The following is an 18,596-nucleotide window of genomic DNA, read 5'->3' as shown; positions in this document are numbered from 1 at the left end:
TGTCAGAATATTAAAAAACTAAACCAATTTGTGAATCCCAGGATAAGAAGCCAGCTATGGTCACCTATTAAAGTCCCCTATTTTACAATTTGCAGAATGCTCTTCAAAGGAGCAAATACTGGGGGTGGCTAGGTGGCACAGCATATAGAGTACTGGCCCTGGAGTCAGGAGTACTGGAGTTCAAATCCAGCCTCAGACACTTAATGATTACCTAGCTGTGTGGCCTTGGGCAAGCCACTTAACCTCAACGCCTTGCCAAAAACCTTTAAAAAAAAAAAAAAAGTACTGCATGGGTAGTTCTGGATAACAAAGACTTGGACCCAGACCCTTTCGATTCCAAATCCAGGGAATTTTCCACTTGATCATGCAGTCCATTTTAGTCATTTAATGTACTCTTTGAAAGGGCCAATGGATATGAATAATGAAGTCAGTTATGAAGCTTGAGAGAAATGTATTCTTGAAAACAGTACTGAATTTAAAAGCTTTGAATTGAGAAATTCAAAACAAAGAGATGGTCCTCGGGTAGAGTAATAGATGCTGAGCAGACATTGACAATGACCTTGCAGCAGATACCACCTAGTGCCCAGGAATGGAAATTTTCTGATATGTAATTGAGAATCAGATTTTAATTGTTCCTCAAGCAAAGCAAACATGAAAAAGAGATTCCTTGCTTGAGTTTTTTGCCATCTTGAGTAAGATAGCAATGTAGGGGCATAATAATGTTAAAGTATCAGGCTATAGAAAAGAGATTTTTCTAATTGAACAATTTTATTAAATAATTTAGATGTATGACCTGCCTTATTCAGTAAGAACTGAAATTGGAAGTTTAATGGTAAGGAAAAGGCATATGATTGGCCAGAATATTCTTTGCTAATTCACGATCATACTTGTGCACAAGTGCCTGTTACTAACTGGTTATTCTAACCCTGCTTGCCTGCATCCCCACTAATAGTGCATGTCCTAAGGAACCGTGGCTTTATTTCATGCTTGCCCTGAATTAATGAGTTCTAAATATGTTCACAGATCTGTTAGCAGGTGTCCCTGAGGTTGACCTTACTGCTTCTTTAGTCTCCAGTCTGACTTGTATTAGTTGTCATTTAATGGTAATCTATCCTAATAACTACATTCAACAGCCACATCTGGTCAAATTGTGTGTAGCTTGTGCTAAACAGTTTGATATCTTTATCTACCCCTGACAGATCATAGTCTTTTGGAAGGAAAGACTTGTGTTACACTGACAGTAGGGCTTAAAAATACTCATACCTTGTATGACTTATCTAATGATTCACATTGAAGGGTTCCTTTACATTTATTATCTCATTGGAGCCTCACCATACACTTTTAAATAAGTGCCCATTTTGATGATGAGAAAAACATTTCCACATTAGCTAGTAAAAGAAAACTGTACATTTTATTGAGTCCTATCATCTCCCCCCCCCAAATCTGAAGTTTAGCCTTCTGTAACTAGTCAATGAGATAATACTTAATTTTAGCTTGTATTTAAATGATTCTGTGAGAATGGCACACTTTTGGGGGCAGCCTGGTGGTGCAGTGGATAGATCACTGGCCCTGGAGTCAAATCTGGTCTGACACTTAATAATTATGTGTGACCTTAGGCAAGTCACTTAACCCTATTGCCTTAAATAAAATATTTTTTTTAAAAAAAAGAGAATGGCACACTTTCCAGATATTAACTTATTTGACCTTCCTAACAACCCTGCTGATCCTTCACAGAGGTTCAAATTCATGGGAAAAGACCATAACCTTTAGCCTTAGTTAAAAGAAATTTTTAGGAGTAAATAGTTTACACCATCCCTTATTTTATTTTAGTCATTTTATTTGTCATCCTAGTCACAGTCACTTTAACTTTTACATGATGATCTGACAGTAAAGTATTAGGCCTAAATCCAAAGGCCATTTTTCTCTGTCTTTGGGTGAGTCTTCCAGATGTATGTTATTGAATGGAAAGAAGCAGTTGTAGAGAGGTCTAAAATCAGTGATTAAACTCTTCCCATTTTTTAATATCCAACCAATTGTTGAAATCCTTTTTTATGTGACCATCAGCAAAAGTGTGCTCCCATGAGTAGAGGGTATCATTGTCTAAAAGAGTGTTGCATTTTTATACCACAAAATCGCTGGGGAGTGGGGAGGCAGATTGGAGGGATGGAAAGTTGCTGGGCCCAACCTTTGTTCAAATGAGAATTTTAGGGGGGGAGGGGGAAGGGTGACTTAGTTTTATCTTTCTGGAACAGCAGCTCTCTTTCATCTCCCCACAGTACACTGAAGAGGGGAAGAACTGTCTTTTAAGGTAAAGCCAATTTCATTTAGGCAGGACCTGAAGCTTGGCCTCAGACAAGCCCTATTTTATAGAGGTACTTTCCCTGTGTTCACACATACAAAGTGGCCTTTGGAAAGATAGTTCTAGTTGAGATGGAGATCTGCCCATCCACCTAAGACCAATCAGAAGGGCATTTAGAAGGCAAGGTATCCCTTATCCACAGATTGTTGTTAGGAATAATCACAGACATTTCTGTGTAACTCAAGGTTTGTGTAGCAGTTTGTGAACATTATTCTATTTGAATACTGCATAGTAGATATTTCAGTGTCATCCCCTTTCTACAGAAGAGGAAACTGAATTTCAGAGAGGCTAAGTAACTTACCCACAGTCACACAGCAGCTAGCGAGCATCGGAGAGATGCTGAACTCCAGGTCTTCCAGACTCCAAGTCCAGGATTGAATACATTTTGCTAATTATGCAATTTGACCAATGAGGAAAAATGGTGAGAGTATTTTTTTAAACTAGTTATTTCATTAAATTAGCCAATAGGAATGTATCTGGTAAAACGAATTATGGAATGTAGTTTTGGTGAATGCATAAAAGGTTACCCTTGTGCGTTTCTGTGTAAACTCCACAGAAAATGCTGGCAATAGTCAATTATAAATTCTGATCTGTTAGGACACCCTTGAGAACTTCACACTTCTGAAGAGCCCTTTGGCCACGAGAAAACACTGGCAAGTTCTAAAATGTGGTGCAGAAGGGGGAGTTTTATTGTACATGTGGTCAAGTGCCTACTTTTATATGGAATCTGTGCTGGAAATAAATGGGGCAACAACCAACCTAAGTTCTTGCCCTTGAATTATTAATGCATTTCATAGGGTCATAGATTTAGAATTTGGAGGGTCTCTTAGAGATCACATAGCTAAAGTCCTGTAGCTAGAAGAGATCTTAGGAGTCTTCTAGTCCAATCCCCTCCAGCTTCATTATTTCACAGATGTAGAAACTGAGATTCAGTTAAATACGCCAAACTATTCAGTTTCTGTTAATAAAATTAATTAAGTCATTAATTGTCTAGTAGGCCAACAATCTGGAAGTCAGCAAAAAGTATAGGACTCATCAAGTTCTTTTTTTTTTGTTTTTAACTTTTGAGTTTTACAGTTTTTCCCCCAATCTTGCTTCCCTTCCCCCACCCCCCACAGAAGGCAGTTTGCTAGTCTTTACATCATTTCCATAGTATGCATTGATCTAAGTTGAATGTGATGAGAGAGAAATCATATCCTTAAGGGAGAAATATATAGTCTGAGATATAGCAGAATTATATAATAGGCCAACTTTTTCTTTTGACTCATCGAATTATAAAGGCATAGGGTTTAAAGAAGATTCCATAAACCATGGAAAGTCAGTGAGAAGTTTGAAGCTGGAGGGAAGGGAGAAGAAAAGAAACTAGAGAGAAGAGAGCAGTGTGGAGAAGAAATAATAGGGGAAAAGGAGGTGCTTAAAGCTGTAACAGGAGATGATGATTGACTGGGAAATCTAGGGGGGAAGGAAAGCCTTGGCCCACTCTCGTAGCCCCAGCAAGCCTGCACTCCGGTGACTTTACAGGTTCTTCTCAGGGTGATCCAGAAGGGCAGGACTCCTTGGGTTTTCTAGTAACTGAATTAACCTCGGGTATCATCTGTAGTTAAGATGGCGGGGGGGCGGGGGCTTGTTTAGGTACATTTAGGACAAATAATAAAGTATACCTACTGATTCACATACAGAGTAATAGATGTATGGATTATGTTCCTCTAAGAAGGTGTAAGAGATACAAAAGATAAAAGATTTCCCAAAAGTTGTAGTAGAGTCCAGAGAGTTCAGAGAACTCTAAAGAGTTAAGAGAAACTAGAATATTGTTAGTGTGGGTTTTCCTTGCATATCAAGGGGGTACTGTGGCGTATAAGCAACACTGGACTGCGACAAGAGTCCACCCAAATCTCTCTCTTGGTATCCTAGTGGTCAGTATGGCCTTTCCTCTCAGACCTTCAGCCATACTCCTCCTGGATCCCAGAGACTTTGGTTTTCCATGACCTGCCCAGTGGGTTGTGTGAATAATGTTTAGTCCATTGAGAGACAGACTTGGATATACTGCGTCTCACTACTTTGTCACCAAATGTCACATCCTGGTGCTTTGCCCAGCGTTGCTGACTCTAGGGAAAGTCATACTCCCAGGCCAAGGACTCCCACAACATCCAGACCATCACAAGCAGTTCTGTTTGCTATCACCTCAGGGTGAAATGGTTCTGGAAAAGGCAAATGGGACAAAAGGATGTCTTTGCACAATGTATCCCTCACTGCACAAAATACAATGTACAAGTCATGCCACCATTAACTTGGTTGGTGTGGTCCTCTTTAAACACAAAGGACAACCTTTATTAGAATATCATTAGCATTTCCTCCCTTTGTAGGTGATGTGAAGAGCTCTGTTCATCTACAACTCAGCCCTTGTTGATCTGTTCAGAGCTAGGAGCCTGACCCAGCACGGATATTCATACCAAGAAACAAAGCCCAGCTGCCCTTCCCTCCACCATTACCCCCAGCTTCTATTCGCCATCTTCCTAAGATGTGTTGCTGTCTGTCTTTTTTCCTAGTAATTCATTCATTGTTATTTTTGACATTTCCATAGCAATTTAAAACTTACAAGGCCCTTTACACATTATATGCAGCCTCTCTGTATAGCAAGTTGGAAAAGTTATTTCTGTGTTACTGATGAGAAGGTTGAGGCTTAAAAGGAGGAATAGGCTTACCCATTATGCCATGGTTAGTGAGTGGCAGTTTGAGGCTCAGTGACCTTTTATCCAAGTTCAGTGTTTTTCCCACCCTACCATGTTCCCCAAGTACTTTCCTTACTCTAAACCTGTGAGATGGAGATGACAAATATCTTTATCTTCTTTACCACTCCGTCCTCAAATAGCAGAAATAAGCCTATGGAGATCTTTGGAAGATTTGTTGGCAATTTTTAGCTTATTTAGGGAGGAATTAATTTTAGGACTTAATTCTTAGCACTTAGTTAATGCCTTTGTATGCTTTTGAAGACTGTAGCAGAGATATGCTGTTGTCCTACCACATTAAGAGAATCTGTTTATGATCAGATAACCCACCCTTTTTAGCTCTTATGAGCACTGAGTTCCAGTTTTCCTTTGGAGAATTTCCATTTGGCATCTTTGCCAGGTTTCTTCTGCCTGTTCTGGGGTAGAAAAGCATTAATTTTAATGACGACTATCTCAGTTTCTCATAAGTGAAATCAATCCTTTTCTTTGGCAAAAGTTGCCCTAAAGCTTCTAATAGAGCTGTTGACAAGAAGGTTCCCTTTACTTTATCCAAAGAGCCAGTTTCTAAGGGTTTTTCCCTTCAGTACTTATATATTTGCTAGCCTGAGCAGAACTAAGTGGAAAACAGACTGTGTTCAAATAGAGGAATATCATAAGCACTCCATATCTGCAGCTCGTTTTACCAATACATTGACCCATCTAATCTTCACAACAGGCTTGTCTGGCAATCAACAGGGATTTACAGAGTAGGAAACAACCTTGGTGGGGAGTGGTTTAGTTGGTGTGGCTAAAGTTATGAGGCTAGTGATGCCTAGTTACCCATTCTGTTGGTCAGTGGAGCAGGTATATATACATTGAGAAGAAGCTTAAGTAAACCATCCCCATTGCACTAATCATTAAGGGCCTGCCTTCTATAATTTATTGATGACATTGCTTTTTTCCTGTTTCTATCCAGACTCCAATTCTAATGTTCCAGAACAGCTCCGCAACCTCTTTCCTGAAATCCACATGGAACCAGCGAGCAAGGACCTGGCCAGTCGCCTATTGCTGGACATTGAGAATGATTCAGAGAGCACTGCTTTATGAAGAAAAGCCCTCAAGTGCTTTGACCTTTTTCCTTCTCTTTGAGTGGAGCAAGGAAAAATGAACTCTTCATCCAGACCAAACAGTGAAAAGCTTTTGGTGGAGATAAAGGCCCTGCTATGCAGGGTCTTTCCTACTGTGTAACAAGAAGAGACAATGGGGCTGTCACTCAAAGCTAAATGATCTGGGTCTTGAAAAAAATTGTATTTTCTTTAGTGAGAGGGGAAAAAACCCCACCTAGAAACAGGGCTGAAAGAATCTCGCTGTGGAAACTTACATAGGAAGCTTTACTTGATGCTGTTAATACAGCTGTTCCAAATGAGTAAGAAGCAATGCATTAACTATTTAATAAAATACACTAATTATGCAAGCCTCCTACTTCCTGCCCCCCTGGGCTTTTATTCCTGAACATTAGACCCTATGTTAGAGGAACTGTCTTATAAGAAATGTTACTCTGACTCCCTGCAGAATGATTTTTGTGTCCCCTGGTGGTGACTGCTGGATCTGTCACCCTGTAAAACTGGATGTATCTAGTGCCTTCTGGGACCTTTGGACTTTAGAAAGACATGTACTGTTCCTTTTTTTTTAAGCCATTTCATTGCTACTTGATAAGGACTGAGCATTATTCTAGCCTTATGGTTAATCTGAATTAATTGTACCCTATGGTTTATATGAAACTCATATCTCAAAGCAAAATGTTGGCTGTGTTCGCTTTTGTTGAGGTTCATCTAAACATCTTGGAATTTGGCATCTTAGAGAATCTTTTGATTTCTTGTGGCTCTAAGTCATAGAATTTAAAAACATCTATAATAATAACAACAATTACCTTTACAGAGCACTTTAAGGTTTGTAAAGTCCTCGGTAGGTATCTTCTCATAACTACCCTGAGAGGTAAATGCTTTTCATTACAGATGTGAAAGCCAAGGTCAATGAATGATAAATGACTTGCTCAGGGTCACACAGCTAATAAATGGCTGAGGTAGGATGTGAACCCAGTTCTTTCTGACTTTAAGTCTGTCATGCTTTCCCCCTAACCATGCTGTTTCTTTCCTTATTACAATTTATAAGGTCCCTAAAATTCATATCCCTTTTCTGTACCTCCCTCCCCATCTAAAATGATAATGTCATTCATTTCTATGATTTTATAATTCACATTATACTTTGCTCTTCAATTCTCTTAAGGTAGGTATTTGCAAGTTTTAACTCCATTTTATACAGAGACCTAAGGGATTGACTTGTCTTGCCTAGGCCCAAATGGCAGAGCTATTTAAATTCAGATCTTTGATCAAAGTACAAAGTTCCTGTGACTTATACTCATTTTTGGAGAATGTATCAGTAAATATTTCCCTTGATTATAGAATAAACAAAGGTTACTCTGCCTGCTGCTAATGGAATCTTTGGTGCCTTCTTGGAGGTATATTACTGATCCTCTACTATGTTATTTCTACAGATAGAAGCCTTAATATGAACTCTTAATAAGTCTTTACTGCCTTTAAAAATGCTGCTACCTGGTCTATCCCTGAGGAGGAAGCTTTAATCATCACTCCTGGAGAGAGGATCATATTAGTCACTTGACCTAGTGTTTGTTGAGTCTTCAGTCACATCCAGCTCTTTGTGACTCCATTTTTGATGGTTTCTTGGCAAAGATACTTGAGTGATATACCTTTTCCTTCTCCAGCTTATCTTAGCTGATGAACTAAATTAAACAGAGTTTAGTGACTTGCCCAGAGTCACACAGTTAGTGTCTGAGGCTAGATTTGAATTCATGAAAATGAGAGTTCTGAATTCAAGTCTAGGGCTCTGTCTACTGCATTTCCTAGCTGCTCTGACCTAGTGTTTGGAGTATGTTTAGTATTGCTGCTGCTGAGAAAATACAACAAATTCTTTTCCGAAATTCATACTCCCTTTAGAGTTCAGAACATTTTCCCCTGCCACTCCCAAAAAAGGTTAATTTTTTTCTTTTCCATATATATGTGTGTGTGTGTGTATATATATATATATATATATATATACACACACACACACATATATATAATCTCAAAACTAAACAATGTCCAGTGCTAGATGACGAACAAATTATTATGTTTCCTTAAGGTACTTGAAGAGCCCTTGTATTGAATTTGCTAATTATACTTTTATAGAATAGGCTGAATTGTTAATTGATATATCTGTGCGCATATATATATATATATAGTACATGTATAACAGCGCTCATTTACTGTGCACATATATTTATGTATATTTACACTTAGAAGTCTAGACTACCTTGATTACAGATAGCAATAATTAAAGTATTAGCTTAGTTCCCTTTCAAAACTAATTCAGAACTTCAAACATGCTGTCCACAAGGGAAATTCTAACATTCTAACACATTTTCATTCATTTATAAATACCAATAATATTCATGAATTGCTTACTATCTTTAAATTACATAAAGAAATCATAATGGAAATACACAAAATTCCTAACATTTACAGATTATTCTTCCCTGTTGAAGATAAGAGTTGATCTTATATTATTCTGAGTAAGATAATCTATTTTCATTAAAGTCATTAGTTCTTGAAAAGATATGGAAATATACTTCAACTTTCACAAGGAGTAATTTTGAGGCAGTCCTCATCTTTTCAAGGAATACAATGCCACTTGATTATGCTTACTATGTAGACATGTAATAGCCCTGATCAATGAATTGTTGCTTCCCATGTGTGAATGAGAATGACCATAAATACAAATTATGAGTGGCAGCACATTCATGAGTGTCTGTGTATTATCCCATTCTTTGAGCAAAATGATTGTTTCTCATAAATTACACTATTCTTTTCATTTGTAAATGATCAACCCAATACTCCTGAACCAGCAATTTTATACATACACATATTCTGGTTATTCCCTAACCTAAGATTGAGATTTGTAACACACTTTCTTCCCAAAGACCTGGGTACCTGTGTTGCAGATCATTAAGTGTAATATGTAGGAAGAGCAAAATTTGAAGTGTACACAACAATTAATGGTGATAGTTTGTGACCATGATACAGAAGTAGCTACTGACCTCCCTGTGTATGTTTTTCACTCTTCAGAATGCTAAAGAGCTTTTCTTGCAGTAACTTTTGTAGCAAACTCAATTATATTAATATTTTTATACTATACTTTGCCTTAGTTAAGCTAGCATCTTTTGTTTTCCCTCTCAGATATCAATTTTAGTTTTTCTTGAAAAGGGAGAGAAAAAAATGTAAAAAAGCTGGTCTTAGGGCTAGTTTTTTTAAGTGTAAATTAACTTATTCATATTCATTTTCCCTTTTTTCCCCCTTTCTAACATAGAAACATTGCCTTACCCTCTCATTTGGTACTTAGTGTCACATTTCTGTGGACAATGTTCATGCAGACTATATATTTCTTCGGTTCGGCATAGCAGGCAAGTGACCAGGCAGAGAAGTAGCAATAGCCTTTTGTGTTTGTAGGAATTGTGTTTACTAGGTTGACTAGCAACGATACTGTAGCCATAATTAGGCACACCCACATTTGTGATCACATCAGATTCTGTGATTGTTCTGTGATGATAAATTCTTATAGAATCAGAAAAATTTCAGAATTGGAAGGAAGAGACACCAGGGATCATATATCCCTTCCCATTTGCTTGAACAGCTCAAGTAATTATGCACTACCTACATCAAGGCGTAGCCCATTTGAACTTTGGACATAACTAATTTGTTCTTTATTCCACTGAAACGAATCATCTTAGTAGCCCTGAACATATATGTACATGTTTATTTTATCTGGTAAGAGAGTCAGTCTGCAAAACTAAAGAAATTTCATTCAGTAGTCCTCCCACCCTTTCCACACACAATATACTTCTGTAGTGTGTGTGTGTGTATATATATATTAGGTTTTTCCAAGGCAAATGAGGTTAAGTGGCTTGCCCAAGGCCATACAGCTAGGTAATTATTGTCAGAGGCTGGGTTTGAACTCTGGTACTCCTGACTCCAGGGCCAGCGCTCTATCTACTGCACCACCTAGCCGTCCCGTAAAATCTGTTGATAGCTCCTCCCAAAGCAATGAGGCCTTTCCTCTCTAGTGACCTTGAAGCAGAGATCGATTATTTGCTGACGATATTATAGAATTTAGATTAGAGTTGGGTTAGCCTGGGACCTGTAGTTCATTTTAAACATGAGATATTTTGCCTTCCCAACACACCAGAATAATGCTAGGATATTTACAATAACCTAAAAGGGATTTTTTAGCCTATTATTACACATTGGTGCCCATATCAGCAACTGACCAGTGTCACTAGGATGGGAAGAACTTACTTGTATTGATGCTTTCTCCTAGGAAATGTAATTACCACCCAAACTATTATATCTAGGTCAGTATGCGCAGTAGGAAGGTGTTTATCTGTGTAATTCCTTTGGGTTTCCTTAATGTTCTGATGTTTCTATGGAGTCCACCTTTGGATTTGGCCCTTTGGATTTTTTAATCTCTTGAGGCATTTTGTAAAAGCTGAATCAGATGTGAAGCTATTTGTCTATACATAGATTTATATGTGTGTATGTATATATATACACATAGATTTATATGTGTGTGTGTATATATATATATATATATATATATATTGTGTGTATATGCCTATACACACACACACACACACACACACACACACATCTCTGTGGTAACCTTACAACTTATTCTTTTATTTAGAACAGTGTTTGGTAATAAAGCCTATTTTCAAAGCCTCCTTTGGAGCATTGTTGAAATGTATGCAGTAGTTTGAAATGCAGAGTAGGAATCTCCTAGAAGTTCCATCCCTTTCTGAAACTGGGTCTACATTCATAGGAGCTTAAGATCATGGAATCTTGGGATTTCAAGGGATTTGAGAGATCAGACTAGGGAACAGAACCAGGAGAGTAGTGATATACCCAAGTTCACTCACACAGGTAGTAGATTGCTCTGGATTTGAGCCAAAGGTGGTTGGTCCCCTGAAAGACTGGAATGTGGAAACAGAAAAGATGGGAAAAATTGGTACTGCTGGGAGAGAGGGATGGGGCAGTTAGTGAGCACCAGAGACATTTAAACTGAGCCTAGAGCAACACTCATTGTCATCGTAGAGTTAATAAGAAACTTAAGCATCCCTCTCAGCTATAATGCTGTGATTTTAAGCTCCATGAGAGAGTTTGCATATTAGAGCCCATGATCCAAGAGAGGGAAGCCTCACCCAAAGCTTCACAAAGTGAGGGAGATTATCTCATCTAACTTGCTGAAGAGCAAGCTCATAGAAGCAACCAGAGTTGGTGCAGATTCCCACTCTACCCTTTTCCTCATCTGACTACCTCTATTTTATTATTGTTAATAGTAGTAATTTGAACATGTAAACCACTGCTGCCCCTACTAAGCAGTTGAATTTAGCTATTTCCTACACCCAACCCTAACTAGGTCTAATTTTCATACTTAACCATAGCTTCTTCAGTTGATCTTTATAAGGTACAGTCTCAATTTTTTCCATCATTCTGGTTGCCCTTCTCCAGAAGTAGTTGCTTTACAGAGTCCCTGCCTTCCACCCCCCCTCCCCTGCAGTGCTTTTCAGACATGGCTAGAAGCATTGTGGAGGCAGCCCTATGGGGAGCCAAACCCAGGAGAAGGCTGAGAGGGATTGGATTCACACTCAGGCTGTGAAAATAGCATCTCTTTTTTCTCTCAGTATTTTATTTTTTCCTAATTATATGTAAGATAGTTTTTAACAGTCATTTTTGTAAAACTTAACTTCAAATTTTTCTCCCTCTTTCCCTTCCCTCCCCCTCCCCCAAAACAACAAGCAATCTGTTACAGGTGAAACAGGATCTTTCAAAAGGTGTTTCCACCACTGTCTACTTCACACTTAGAAAGCATAAAGAATTAAAGGTCTAAAGAATTACGATCTGTTCCCTGGTCACCATTCCATTAAAGAATTTTTGGAGAATTACTTTTGTTTTTAATTGATGGTTTCCATTATTCATCAAGCAGTTGAGTGGACACTTGCACTTAGGCTCTTATCCATTTCCCCCAGCAGCCAAGTGTTTGGGGGCCAAGGCAGTGATAATAATGGGGTGTGGGGAGAGCTTTAGGTTTCCCTGTTCCATTCTGCTTCTTTCCTGAGACAATCTGGGCCTTCAGCCTGGATATGTGCCATCTCGGCTGACTGAGTAACCTATTCCACCTCTTCCAGGTATTTCCATGCAATTCCATCAGGACCCTTGGGAACCAGACTTATGGAATGGTAACCATGAGAAGATGCTCCAACCATTGAACTGGTTTTCTATGGGAAACCTGGAACAAAGGTCATGTGTCCCTGAGGACCACAAATAGTGTAGATTGGCTGATCCTTTTCACCCTTTCCTGACACATCCCCAAAGGGAGAAGGCAGGAAACCGAATGGGATTAACCTTAGAAATGTTTAGAATTTAGGGACAGCTAGGTGGCACAGTGGATAGGTTACCATCCCTGGAGTCAGGAGTACCTGGGTTCAAATCCAGTCTCAGACAATAATTACCTAGCTGTGTGACCTTGGGCAAGCCACTTAACCCCATTTGCCTTGGAAAAACCTAAAAAACATGTCCAAAATTCCTTAATTTTTCCAACAACTCAAACTTACATCCAGGGAACCAACTCATCTATTTCTCACTATTCATTTCCAAACCAAAGTTGCTGTGAGAATGAAAAGGAAAATCTTCCTCTAAGCATGCTTTTAAGTAATTAGCCTCAGGACTATAGAGACCTGAGTTATTTAGGCTTGGATGTGAGAATGCCTATTTCATGCTGTGTTAAGGAGTTCTGAGGATACTGGTGTGTGAGCTGGTAAGCATTTTATTTCAATAAGTCACAGACCACATATGGTCATTTTCCCATATGGATAAGACTAGAAAAAGAATCTGCTTAGCAGGTCTTTAGTCACACGTGGGTCAAGTAATAACATAAATGCGAACATAAACAGGTAACATACCTTATATACTTTCAGATGAGGAAGAGGACCTAGATCAAGCTAACAAGACATACACATGTGTGCACACACATTCTGTTCTCCAAAACAAGAGGAGTTTTTGCTAGTTAAGAAGTAGTGAATGTGTTCAGAGTAGTAGTGACTAATCATTAGCTTAATTAAGGATATAACCCAACAGTAGTGGGATAGGCAATCTTATATTAAATATTTTGTAGGATATAGAACTGGATTTTTGTCATCCTTTACACTTTTTTTCCTGGGGGAGAGCGAAGTAATAACCCTGGTTTAATTAAGTCTTTGAAGTTAGGAGACAGCATCTCTGGGTTCCATAATCTCTTGATTATGGTTTAGTGGAACATAATCTCCATCAATTCCTTAGATGCTATTTAAGCCTATCTGATTGAGAAGACTGACTGATGAAGACCCTTGATACAATCCGGTCAGAACTTGAGAGTATTAAAGATGGAAAAAGGATTTTTAGCAATCATCTAATCCAATCCTCTCTCCTTTCCTCCTTTGCACATGGACATGCTGTTTATATAGATGAGGAAAACAAAGCCCCAAAACAAGTCATTTTCCACAGATAGAAACAAGTGAATTTTCTACTTGGGTCCTGCTTAGAGACTGTACTTAAGATTTCATTGATAGATTCCCTAGTTAAGGAAGTTACCTTCTTGCCATATTCTCTATAATTTGTCTTAAGAGTTGCTCCTCTAAGTGAGAGGCCCCAAATAACAGCCAATATGTGTCAGACAAGACTTAAACTGAGTCTTCATGGCTCCAAAGCTTGCCTACTACCCATTATGCCAAATCTGCCTCTCAATAAATGACAAAAGTAAAATGTATAAAGCAGTAAAACAATGTGGTGCTCCATATCCCCTTCATTTGGGTAAGCTCCATCTCATTTCACATCTGATTTATGGGCACCTATAACAAAGCAAGGATAATTAACAGCCATGGATTTTTCTTCTGTCATTTAAAGTCTGTCAAATCACTGAACTATGTGCATTTTTTCCAGCAAAGGATTTTAGAAATGGAGATGACTTGTCTTTTTCATATCTTTGCATCGTTTCTCTCACAAAAATTGAATACCTAAAATTCATTTGTATTAAAACAAACACCATAGTGGTTTTTTAAAAAACAAAACAAAAAAACCACCAATCATTTTGTTTTCCTGAAATAAAAAAAATCAGGAAGAGTAAAACCTTAATACCCAGTTGACAGTTTTTTCCTTTTATCCCCAATACATCTTTAGGCAAAATAAGCCCAGAGAAAAATGGCAGTGCTAATACAGATGATCAGGTTGATATCCAGAATCCTTTTGACAAGAGAGTTTTCTTCTAAGGAAGTCACAATAGGTTCAGTTTTCTTCATAGATGCCTTACTAGCTTTAGTGTCCATTCCACAAAGCCAAATGATGGCTTTCTTCACTTTGGATGATTTTGTGGCAACATTACCTGAGAAAGACAAGCTACAATTTAAAAAAAAAATGACATGTTCTCCTCCTGGGTTGAAAATATAAAGAGCCCTAATGAACCACCACAGCTAACTATAAAATTCCAGTTTTGCTCCTGGGAGATAGTGAAAACTATGGATAGGAAATCCAGTGGAAGCTCTAAGGATAATGGACTCTCAGTTATAACTAACATGTAGAGGAATGTAGTATGATTTAGGGTCCTTAGTGAACAACTCCCTCTGCAACCAATGTAACATGACCTGCCTGGATCAGAAAAGACTGGCCAGGAGGACCAAGTTGCACTTCTAAAGGATTAAATTCAAGGTCCTAAACAAACCAATGTGAAGTCAAGGGAGCTTGGCTCCATGGGCTATAATCTAATATAACTCTTAGAACTGCTTCAAAAAATGGACCAGCTTGCTAGAGAACCACTTTTGAGAAGAGCAAGTCAAATTTCTAGAATTCGAAATGGAACTATGCACTTTCAAGTAATAAAAGTGATGAGAACTAGGTAAAGGGATATATCTCTTGAGGATGCTTGAGGGGACAGAAGAGGGATAATTTTTACTGGGTCCAGTGACTTCAATGCTAATATGAGAGAACAGTGGGGGGAAAAAAATTGAAGATATAGTTCAAGATCAAGAGATGAGAGAACAGGCTTATGTATTGACATTTCACATGTATATATTATGAATATTTTCTCCAAGAAGTAAATTGGAGGATGCCAGACATGAAGAACACCACAAAAATGAAACTAGTTCTTCCTGTCAAGTTGCTTTTTTAGTTTTGTCTGACCCTCCCTGTCCTTACTTGGAGTTTTCTTGGCAGAGATATTGGAATGTTTTGCCATTTCCTTCTTTAGCTCAATTTACAGATAAGGAAGTGAGGCAACAGTGTTAAGTGACTTGCCCTAGGTTACACAGCTAGTGAGGGTTGATTTGAACTCAGAAAGGTGAGTCTTCTTGATTGCAGAACCAGTACTTTATCCGCTATGCCACCTATGTGCCAAGAACAGCTGGACCAGACTAAATCAATACCACAGAAGGCCAGCCTGGATGTGATACAATTTTGAGATGATAGAGGATGTGTTCTTAACTTTTTTGTGTGTTATAGAACCTTTTGGAAGACTGATGAATCTATAGGCCCCTTTTGAGATGTGTTTTTATATGCTTGAGACACAGAATTACAAAGGAAATCAATCATATTGAAATATTTATCAAAATATTAAAAGAAACAAGTTCAGGGACCCTAGATTAAGATCAGTTTCCCAGATATGTGAGAGGGGATGATACAAAATGATTACAAAGTATCATATAATATTGCAGGAGGGGAAAGTAAGGTTATCATGACTACTGATTACTAGTTTCTTATCTTTAAAAATTCTTTAGAAAATAGCACACTTTTAAAAATACTGATGAAAATATAAGAGAATAAACAAGCTTTTGAAAATGTCACTCTATAGTCAATCATATCTTAATAGTCAAATATTTGGCTGAACAGTACTGAGAATAATAAAAATCTCACTGTGCTAATCGACTGTTAACCATAAAAAAAAATTGGATGAACAAAAAGCATCCTTAAAGTTTCTCCTCAAACAAAATGTCATTTATATATGTTAAGATCCTATAAGATTCCTTCCAAGATAGAACAGAGGTAACTACCTCTAGATCTGATATGATGTATCTGATTCCACAGAGGTTTTTACATAGTCATGTGAACCAACTAGAGAAGTCTATAAAGAATAAGGTCCTTGGGCGCAGCCAGGTGACACAGTGGATATAGCACCGGCCTTGGAGTCAGGAGGACCTGAGTTCAAAGCCAGCCTCAGACACTTAATTACCTAGCTGTGTGACCTTGGGCAAGCCACTTAACCCCCCATTTGCCTTGCAAAAAAACCTAAAAAAAAAAGAATAAGGTCCTTTAGCTGCTGGTTGGTGGATGATGTTCTGATTGCATTATGCCCAACAACAATTCAGAGCCTCCTAAATGAGATGATATTCACCCAAAGAATTTATACTAACCACTTATGTAGGAAAAACAAAACCGAAAATCTAAGGAAATAAAGAATACTTCTTGTTTATTGATAGCTACTTGCATGAATGAACCATTGAACTGGTCATCAGTATGTGTTTTGGAAAGAGACTGAAGATGGACAGTAAAAGACACAGAGTTGAACACTAGAAAGTATTCAACTAGATTACCTAGAAGAAATTTATAGCACTTTCAATGACCCCCCCCACAAGCTTCTCCCTAAAACAAAATCTCATCTTGCTAATACCAGCATTCTTCCAGTGATGCTAGATGGCTATGAGTCACGAAATAGTATAATTTGTGGGGAATCAAAATCAATCATAAGAAAATGGAGAGATGCATGGTGGACATAAATCATGACATCTGCATGTACAACATAGTGTAAAAGAGTTTATCCAAAAAATATATATGACTAAAAATGGAGCTGGACTGCTCCTATCTAATGGAATAAAAGATCTTTAGTCTTTGTGCTATACTGGTTCCCATGTATTGTTAAGAAGTCTATAGGAAGGCAATCAAGGCATTGAGTGGACCTCCCATGAAGCATATACAGATGACAATGCACAAGGGTGCCACACATCTCTGAGATCACAGATGCAATAAAATATAGAATAAAAAATAATTACTGCTACTTAAAGGATTTCATCAATATGGGCACTACCCCAGAAATGTAAACTTTTTATGCCTTTAGTAGATACTTTCTTGAGTTGTTGTATTCAAAAGTCATTACCATCTGCTGATCAGTCTTCTGGTGAAGAACTTCTTAATCCAGAGATATTCCAATGTCAGATTCTCAAGCAAAATTTTGCAGCTTGGAGTAGGTCCTGCTTTTGATACACTAGTGTAGCCTTCAAGAGCCTCTGAATACATTTGTCACATGGGTGTAGTGCTTTATAGTTTACAAGAGTCTTTCATATATACAAACTAACTTGTTCCTTCTAATACTAACCTTATTTTTTACACACGAGGAAGCTGAACCACAGAAAGGTTAAGTGACTTGCTGAGGTCCCATACATTCTGAGGCCAATATGATATCATTCATCATTGGTTAAAGGATTGGATGGTTAAGCAGTGTATCTTCTCTCTGGATAGTGATACCTGAGACCTTCTGTGATGATCTGGTCTCAGGGGCACCTAGTGGTGCAGTGGATTTAGCACTGGCCCAGAAACTAAGAGGACTGATTAAATTAACTGGGTGAGCCTGTGCAAGTGACTTAACCCTGACTGCCATGAAAGAATGAAAGGAAGATCTAATCTCCCATAAGAGAGATCACCAAACCCAAGGGAGTTGAGAGAGGACCCCCAAAAGTAGGAGTATCAGAACAAAAAGAGAGAAGAGAGCAATACTGCTGATGTTTGGGAAAAGATAGAGATTTGATCTTTCAGACTAGAAAGAAGAAAAGGCTGTAAAGGACTATATAAGAAGTATCCTACAAGAAATTTTCTCTTAACTTCCTTTGAGTTTGTAGTGGTCACATCAGACTCTGGGAATCTAGGAGGTGGAAGTTGCTGCCTGCTCATCTCTTATGTGATCAAATCTATAAAATAAAAAGTACTCTGGAAGAATGCAATGGATGGAGAAGCACCTGGTAAAGCACCAACTCTAGAATCAAGAGGACCTGAGTGCAACTCCAATATCACACAATTATTAGCTGAGTGACTCTGGGCAAACACTTGACCCTATTATCTCCAAAGGGGTTGGGGGTAGAAGAATGAAATGGATGAGCTGCCTCTAGAGGTCATGTCCTCACTGAAGGTTTTAAAAGAAGGTTAATGGATCACTCAGATATTGTTGAAGAGATTATATTTTAAATAGGTGATAAAATTGTGTGCCTGGAAGTTTCAGTACCTTGTGATGGGGTAAATATGCAGGGATGAAAATATGCATTCTTCCAAGTTTCTTGGTAAGAGAGGGAGAAAAGTTCTGAATATATCTGGGCCTTTTGGGTCAGGAAGAACTCTGACTCAAGGCTAATT

General features: G+C 38.2%; 2 protein-coding genes across 6 annotated transcripts in view; one reads left to right on the top strand and one right to left on the bottom strand.

Annotated features, from left to right (window-relative positions):
* Positions 1-16,878, top strand: part of ARHGAP17 (Rho GTPase activating protein 17) — a 150,949-nt gene extending 134,071 nt beyond the window's left edge. The window contains exons 20-21 of one of the 4 annotated variants that reach the window (XM_074196805.1): positions 785-832; positions 6,041-6,129. In XM_074196805.1, coding sequence (XP_074052906.1) covers positions 785-792 — 8 coding nt within the window. In that variant the 3' untranslated portion in view covers positions 793-832; positions 6,041-6,129. Of the gene's footprint in view, positions 1-784; positions 833-6,040 lie in introns of all 4 variants that reach the window. The other 3 variants (XM_074196806.1, XM_074196801.1, XM_074196803.1) reach the window with 3 other exon arrangements.
* The window catches only part of SLC5A11 (solute carrier family 5 member 11), a 73,954-nt gene continuing 66,173 nt past the window's right edge, over positions 10,816-18,596 (bottom strand). The window contains exon 17 of one of the 2 annotated variants that reach the window (XM_074196807.1): positions 10,816-14,589. In XM_074196807.1, coding sequence (XP_074052908.1) covers positions 14,384-14,589 — 206 coding nt within the window. In that variant the 3' untranslated portion in view covers positions 10,816-14,383. Of the gene's footprint in view, positions 14,604-18,596 lie in introns of both variants that reach the window. The other variant, XM_074196808.1, reaches the window with a different exon arrangement.

Source organism: Macrotis lagotis, chromosome 8 (genome assembly GCF_037893015.1).
Source record: "Macrotis lagotis isolate mMagLag1 chromosome 8, bilby.v1.9.chrom.fasta, whole genome shotgun sequence".
Classification (NCBI taxonomy): Eukaryota; Metazoa; Chordata; class Mammalia; order Peramelemorphia; family Peramelidae; genus Macrotis; species Macrotis lagotis.
Note: the sequence above shows the minus strand (reverse complement) of the source record. Positions and strands in the feature narration are given on the sequence as shown.